Source organism: Syzygium oleosum, unplaced genomic scaffold, assembly GCF_021117445.2.
Source record: "Syzygium oleosum isolate NSW1041296 unplaced genomic scaffold, Sole_v2.1 Sole_v2.30, whole genome shotgun sequence".
Classification (NCBI taxonomy): Eukaryota; Viridiplantae; Streptophyta; class Magnoliopsida; order Myrtales; family Myrtaceae; genus Syzygium; species Syzygium oleosum.
The window spans coordinates 764,229-771,956 of NW_026607514.1; the positions used below are offsets into that span (position 1 = coordinate 764,229).

Here is a 7,728-nt window from a genome sequence, read left to right on the forward strand (position 1 = left end):
AACATATGAAGCTGCGCCTCTACTCGGTTTTGTATCACTTTTATCTCAGCAATGAATCATCTTACTTTAAAAGCAGCATATTCGGTAGATTGCTGAAATGCTTTTTTGAATTTGATCCTCGAACTTATAATTTATGTAATTAAGCCATTGAACTCGTGGGACTTTTCCAATCCAAGTCCCTCCACATGAAATGTTGGTAAATGAAGTTGGCATTGTTGTGAAAAACAAGCGATCAAACACAATATCAAATAGAATAAGGGAATAAATCGGGCATCTTGATACGGTCGGTGGGACATACTCCACATGAAGAGGTATAGGTCAAGTCACTCAAACACTCGGTGTTTTTTACATATAATAACTCACACAATGTTTAACCCTTACAATTTCTCGTGAATCAATCACTCAATCTCATAGAGAATTTCACATATCTAGCCATATGATTTAAACGCTTACAATTTCTTTAGGATGTAATCCACGAGTACGTCGCACGATTGATTTCTGCGACCAAATATTCTTCTGGTCACTCTATATATACCACTGAAATTAAGAAATCTACTTGGATTGGGTTTCCCTTATATCGTTAAACTTGAGAAATATTTTCAACCGACACAATGAGCAATGCAGTATAGAACCAAGCATAAGGTCCTAAGATAACTTCGAATTATGGTGTGACACGTCCATGGATATTGTCGTCGTTCTTCTCACGTTGCGTTTTTCCTTCCATCTAATTTATACAAAAGATTCCGAATATCAGCCATATCAAAGCATAGTCGAGTGCTAATTGCGACATTGCTTTAATTCGTTAAAATTGAGGATAGATGGACACGACTGGAAACCTTTTACGAATTCAGAGATTTGATTAGCAAAATCACAAATTTTTTAGGATCAAAATGAAAGAATAACGCAAGTTCAAGGATTGAACATGCACTTTTCCGTTTTCCCCTATCTTTGATGGATTGGACCTCTCTGATCTCTACGTCCACGACCCATCAAATGTTAAAAGGACGACATTTCTATCAGTGGGCCATTTCTGTTGATGCATCATAGTCACTGACGCCCACACGAGTTACTCCCCAAGCTAATAGGAAAGTGTGCGCCTCCTTTGTGCTTTGTCGAGTGACGTGAAAATAACTTTCTACTTCATGTCGACGCGGTATCACCGCCCGATCAAGTATTCTCATTTACGAGATCTTTTGACAACGCACTTGAAAATGAGTCTGATTCCGGAAGTGATTACGCCCCGTGGTATACCCGATGCACGAAGTTCTTGTTGCGATTAGAAACCTCGAGTTTGATGGCTCTTCAACGAAAGGAATGACCAACTTTTGTCACTTAATAAAAAAAAGAACGTAGTTTTAAAGTTCAGATAAAGCAAAATCAGACCCACTTATTGCAAGATCAAGTGGAGAATCGCTGGACAGCATTAACTAATTCACCCCAGATCTATACTTGCCTATGGGCGTGTAATCCTCAATCCCCACGACCACTTCTGGGAACATTCCTCGACATGGGAAAATAGGCAAGCAAGTCTAACATGCTTCCATCTGAAACGATGAGAGATAAGCCATACATGCTTTCATGGAATAACTTGTTCATGTTGTGCTCGCAATTGACAGTGTCTAAAGTATTAATGTGTGTAGCTAAACGTTATCTCCCGGGCAAAGAAGTGGTTAATCAGACACGTTGTAATAAATTAAGTCAATCACATTTCGGATGACAGATGACACTTGGAGCCTCGTCCCTGAATCCGATCAAGGTTGTAGGTGTCCACAAACTTGCCTCGAGTATATATATTTTTAATTAGCTTTTAATTGGGTCAATTAGGGGGGTCGATTGGCTAGGCTTAATGCGTGAGATTAAATATTTAAAAATTAGCTAGATAAAGCCTTCAAAGTTTTTATAACAATTGCGCAGCGGTTTCGTACAATTTTACCTTGTATAAGAGCGGGAGGTCCTAAATTCAAACTTTTTCAGCATCTTTATTTACTTTCCCGTATATGTTTTCACGCTAAGGTCTTAGGCCAAAATACAACTTATGCATAATTGAAGAGTGTCAGGATAATTAAGTATTTAAATTACGTTTTCATCTAACAACTTAACTTTGAGAACAACTATGGACTTCTTTTAAAATCAATATGAACACAATCATAAGCAAATTGAGGATTAGAAAACTCTAAACCTAACAAATAGTGGTGGTCCTGCAAAATTTTACATGAAAACACGCATGAACCTTGAGGAGTTAATTTAGAAATTGAGGCATGATCTTGTGAATCAAATGCGCAACATACAGGTCGGTTCTCTGTAACATCAAGAACAAACAATCTCATGATTGCACATTCAAACTTTGACTCATATCTTATTTTACCCACAAGGTTTGGAGATGAGATAAAACTTAAATATGAGGATATCGTACCTAAAGATTTTGGTAAGTTCCAACCAAGCCTGCCCAAATAGCCAGCCCAATGATGGCTGCACATGTTTGCTCTCCTACTATAACTTTACTTTTGTCCAACATTTCAGCCAGCGAGTTAGAAAAGTGCATTGCTTTTCAACTTGTGCGTACATGAATAAACTAACAAAAATATCACAGAACTTTAGGAATTGTTGTGAGCTTATGTCATGGACATTTGCTACCTCATGGAAAAAGACTTTCTAACTTCTAGCACACCGATTGAGCCAGCTTGGTGAACTCATACAACTATGAATGGAACGACTAATGAGTAGTTATGACTCAAATTGAATATTTATTAATGATCGGGGGACCCTCATGAACAACCCTAGATGGTGTATCCGTGGATTGTCCCTCCATCCTTTTATAATAAAATATCGTAACTTGTTGATGACCGATATATACTTTGTTGAATCATTTGTTTGTATTTTAAAGAAAAACCAGATTTACGGCGCCTTCGGCAAAGTTAGGTTGAGCGAGGGCATCTTGGTGACTGTTTATCGGAGATGGTGGCCGTGGTGGTGGCAACAAGGGAGAATTGCCTGGAGAGCAGAGATAGACAGAATGTATAGGAGGTGGCCGGTGGTGTCATGGGCTCCACCGAGGGGGAGGCGACGGCAGAGACTAGCCGGACTTGGCAATGGTGGTGGTTGCGGCAGTGTGTTGCACTAGAATAGAGGGAAGGGAACGGATCGATACGGGTGTTTGTGTTGTTGAATAAGATTTCGGGTAAGTTTTTTTCTGTGTTTGTGAGCTTTAGGCAAAAATAAACATGGTGAAATCTTAATGGAGGGAGACATATATAATGTTGGGCAGCTCGAGGCCATTGTAATGTTGGGTAACTCCAAAACCTATTCAAATTTTTTAAAAAGGATTGTATGATCTATAGATCATACAGATCAAATGCATCAATCATTTGACTCCACGATTGTGTCCCAAACAATTCATTGAGAAGGTATTGTTCTACATAATCTATGGCCTAATTCCTTAAAAAAACCCCAAACTTTAAGTCCAATCCCAATTCTGTTTCGAACTTTTTTTTTATCTAAAAAAACCCAAAACTTTAGGTTCATTCCCTTTTTTTGTCTAGAAAAAAAAAACTCCAAATTTTATGCCCAATCTCAAATCTACCCTGGACTTTTTTTGGGTTAAAAAATATCACAAACTTTCAATCTAGTTTCAAATCTGCCTCTGTTAACTCTCCGTCAAAAAATCGCTATTAGTTATTTGACGTGGTATTTCCACGTCAGTAACAAATCCACGCCAACAACTTAACCCAGAAAATTATCTTTACAATGAAACCGTTCTTTGATATTAAAATTAGGTCTGACTAACACCGATTTTTGGACTGAGGGTTAACGGGGCAGATTCGGGATTGGACCTAAAGTTTAGATTTTTTTTTTAGACAAAAAAGTTCGTGATAGAATTTGGACTGAATCTAAAGTCGAGACTTTTTTAGGGAATTAGACCTCTAATCTATATACGGTCCAATATGTCCCTTATTTCGTGGCGCGCGTACCACTTGCAAAGTGCACTTTCTTTGGTAGGTGATGCAAGAGGGGTGGTCACTTAAACCCTTTAAATACCACTTCCAAGTCCCAATCCCTCCGATCAAACACATATCACCATCTCTCTCTCGCAACACACTATCACTACGTACGCACTCCATGCATGTTGATTACCCGGACAACATACCTTACACATAGATCACTCATCACCAACCATCACGACAAGAACAAAAAAGACAACGCTAAGGCTATCAAGCGTCATCATCAGTAAGGAAGATGATAGGGTGGGACGACGTGTACAAGGTGGTGGTGTCGATGTTCCCGCTGTACGTGGCGCTCATGCTCGGCTACGGCTCCGTCAAGTGGTGGCGCCTCTTCACCCACGAGCAGTGCGACGGCATCAACCGCTTCATCGCCCTCTTCATCCTCCCGCTCTTCGGCTTCGAATTCACCGCCCACATGAACCCGTACGCCATGAACTTCCGCCTCCTCACCGCCGATGCCCTGTCCAAGCTCGCCACCCTCACGATCCTCGCCCTTTGGGGGAGGTTCAGCAGCCGGGCGAGCTACAACTGGTGCATCACGACGTTCTCGCTGTGCACGCTGACGAATCTGCTAGTGGTCGGCGTGCCGGTGATGCGGGCCATGTACGGCCAGTGGGGCGTCGACTTGGTGGTCCAGCTGTGCATGATACAGTCCCTAGTTTGGATGCCTCTGCTTCTTCTATTTCTTGAGTTCAGAAAGACGAGGATGATGGATTTGGCCACTTCTCCTCCTCCTCCTCCTGCTGCTGAAAATAATGGTGTGATTGATGAAGAGAGGGCTATAGAGATGAGTGTCGTGAATACAAGTGATGGTGGTGATGATGATCATGAGAAGAGGAGCTATTGGTCATTCACAAGAGTGGTGTGGATGAAGATGGCCATGAACCCTAACGTGTATGCCAATGCTCTCGGTCTTGCTTGGGCTCTCATGGCTAGCAGGTATTATTAAATCCAGTAAGCTTATTTCTCAGATACACCAAGACTAGCTTACGAAGTTAATTTATTGAATGCGCGTGCGTTTGCAATTTGAGCATATACCACTTTATCTAGTAAAGCAGTTTAATAAATCAGTTTAATACGGCTAGTATTGTTCCATCTCTAATCACGAAGCTTTGAAAAAGTCACACGTGTCCCATGCAAATGTAAAGAATTTCATTAGTAAACCACTTTTCTTCTTGTCCTCTCACCCATACGTGCAGCGGTTTGAACAAGAACCGCCGGAAATGAAATTCGAACAGAAATGATCCGAATGAAAAAACAACCCGATTTTTTTCGGATTGGAATTCCTTTCGATTCGGGCAATAAATAAATAACGATTTATGGCGGTTCAGTTCGATTTCGGGTCTTATACCCGAACCAATACAGAGCACATTAAAGGCTAAACAGAAATATAAACAGACCACTTGTGATGATAGTTAATAGAGGGGTGATGACTGATAATCAAGGATCGAGAAAGAGATTGCGAGAGAGAGTAATGTCCAGCAACACGTGTTCATCATGCAAATCTGCATACCTCACATCTGTCATCTCTCTTTCCTCTCTTTTCACTATTCTCTCTCTCTCTCTCTCTCTCTCTGCTCTCTGGCGTTCATTTGCGAAAGAGAAACCTCAAATGGGTCAACAGATCTGAGGTTGGACCAGACATGATAAGAGGCTGTGAACGGCTTGCATAGCTTCTGAGGAGAGAGCGAGAGACAGAGAGAAATCCTTCATCTTCTTTCTTTCCTTTCTTTCTGTTTTAAAATATTCTCATACCTCGTCATCCGTTGAAACTGCGGGTAAGGTATCGGTAGGGACCCAAATCGAACTGGCCCATTGACACGGGTAAAGTATGGCACATCGTTTGTCTCCGGAGTTTACATGCATCGATACTAAGAATTATGAACTTAAACTTTTGGGTTAAATTTTCTAAGATCAACCCCTTCATTTATGTACATACATAGTTTCTCAACATACGATAACATGGTGTTGCTGCAGGTTCAAATTTGCCATGCCGAGCATCATGGAAGGTTCGGTTGAGATCATGTCGAAAGCAGGGACGGGCATGGCCATGTTCAACATCGGTATGTACGCGCTGAGCAATGCGATCGTTGGTTCCGAAATTCTCAAACCGATCAAAAGATGTTCAGCATCAATGTCTCAACTCACTGCTTTCTTAGATGATTCATGAAAGTGAAATGGTGCATGCCAATTGCAGGGATATTCATAGCAATGCAAACGAAGGTGATAGCTTGTGGAACGTGGCCCACGGTTCTAGGAATGGTGTCGAGGTTCGTGGTGGGGCCTTCCGTCATGGCCCTTTGCTCTCTTGCCGTGGGCTTGGATGGGCCTGCTTTGCGTATTGGCATAATTCAGGTTTGCTTAATTTCAATTTGCTTATTCATTAATCATAAACAGCTATCTTAATTTAACCCAACATTGTTATTTTCATAATATATTTCATATCCAATTTCTTAATTATTACTATTATCTAATTCGGGTACAGGCAGCACTTCCACAGGCTATTGCTTCTTTCGTGTTCGCCAAGGAGTATGGATTGCATGCGAATGTTCTTAGCACTGCGTAAGTTCATCAGTTACATTTTTCTTGTTTTAGAAGATTGCCTTGCTCTATTGTTTTGGGTTTACTTGTTTGGAGCTTATAATATATGATCAACGAGGGCTATTTAATTTACTCTTGTTTAATTTGTTGTAGGGTGGTGTTCGGCACACTAATTTCCCTTCCGCTGTTGATCGGCTATTACATTGGCTTGGAATATACATCTTAAGAGGGGAGATTGTTAATTAATCACTATATAAAGACATTATCCGCCGGTGAAATTGATTATATTCACCTCGTTATTCCATTAATGGTTTAAATTTGTGAGTGCTCTAGAGTAATGGAGAAACTGAAGATGAATTGAAAAATCTAAACGAGAAATTACCATCTATTACCGTCTCTTATGTACTTAGTAAGATTGTGACACATGTCCATCTAATTTTGAACGTAGATATGATGCTTCCAAAAGTGTTCCAATCACCTATTTCCTGTAGCTGATCGCGACATTTGTCCCTTTCATTATACAATCGATCACATCGAATTCAAAATCCAAAATCCTTACACATAGACATCCACCTCTCAACCACAATCAATACCATGGCACAGCCAATGCTGTGACTATTTTTTCGATCACAACTGTCCACAACAACCTTCGCCACTCCACCACCCACCGCCGACACCGGCGAGAGCGCCGTCTCTGAAGAGAAAGAGAGGGTTCGGTAAGGGAGAGGATCTAGTGGATATATATTTTGATCGAATGAGATGGGATCCAAAGCAATATGGACACTTGTGGTGGAGATAAAACTATAGTAGTGGCATTGGAATGTCATGTTTATGTTCCAAAATAAGTCAAAGCAGAGAGAGAGTTATATCTCCAACGAAATGTTTAATTTGCTATCACAGTGAACGGTTGTTGTGCAATCAAAGAGAGATTATCTGTCATATGGTAGCTTTGAGGCAAGCTTAGCAATCAGAGAGGGGAATGGTGTTAAGCAAGAAAAAGAAAAAGAAATATCATAGCAAATTCCTAAAGAAAAGAAAGGTCATAGAAGACAGATTTTGCTGGGTAGGACTAATCAACAGATTTTTCCGTAATCTGTTTGCTGTCTAGTGTAAAGAGTGGAAAATAGAGGAGCTAAATCGCAGAGGAAAGGTGCGCGAAACTTCATATGCCTCTATCCTCTCCATG

The 7,728-nt window shown here is 40.7% G+C and overlaps 1 protein-coding gene across 1 annotated transcript; it reads left to right on the top strand.

The window, feature by feature from the left end:
• Positions 1-4,081: 4,081 nt before the first annotated feature.
• On the top strand, positions 4,082-6,928 carry LOC115694213 (auxin efflux carrier component 5-like). The gene is made up of 5 exons (XM_030621332.2): positions 4,082-4,940; positions 5,979-6,064; positions 6,199-6,356; positions 6,487-6,563; positions 6,696-6,928. The coding sequence occupies exons 1-5, from the start codon at positions 4,234-4,236 to the stop codon at positions 6,766-6,768; spliced, it is 1,101 nt and encodes a 366-aa protein (XP_030477192.2). The 5' UTR covers positions 4,082-4,233; the 3' UTR covers positions 6,769-6,928.
• Positions 6,929-7,728: the final 800 nt, after the last annotated feature.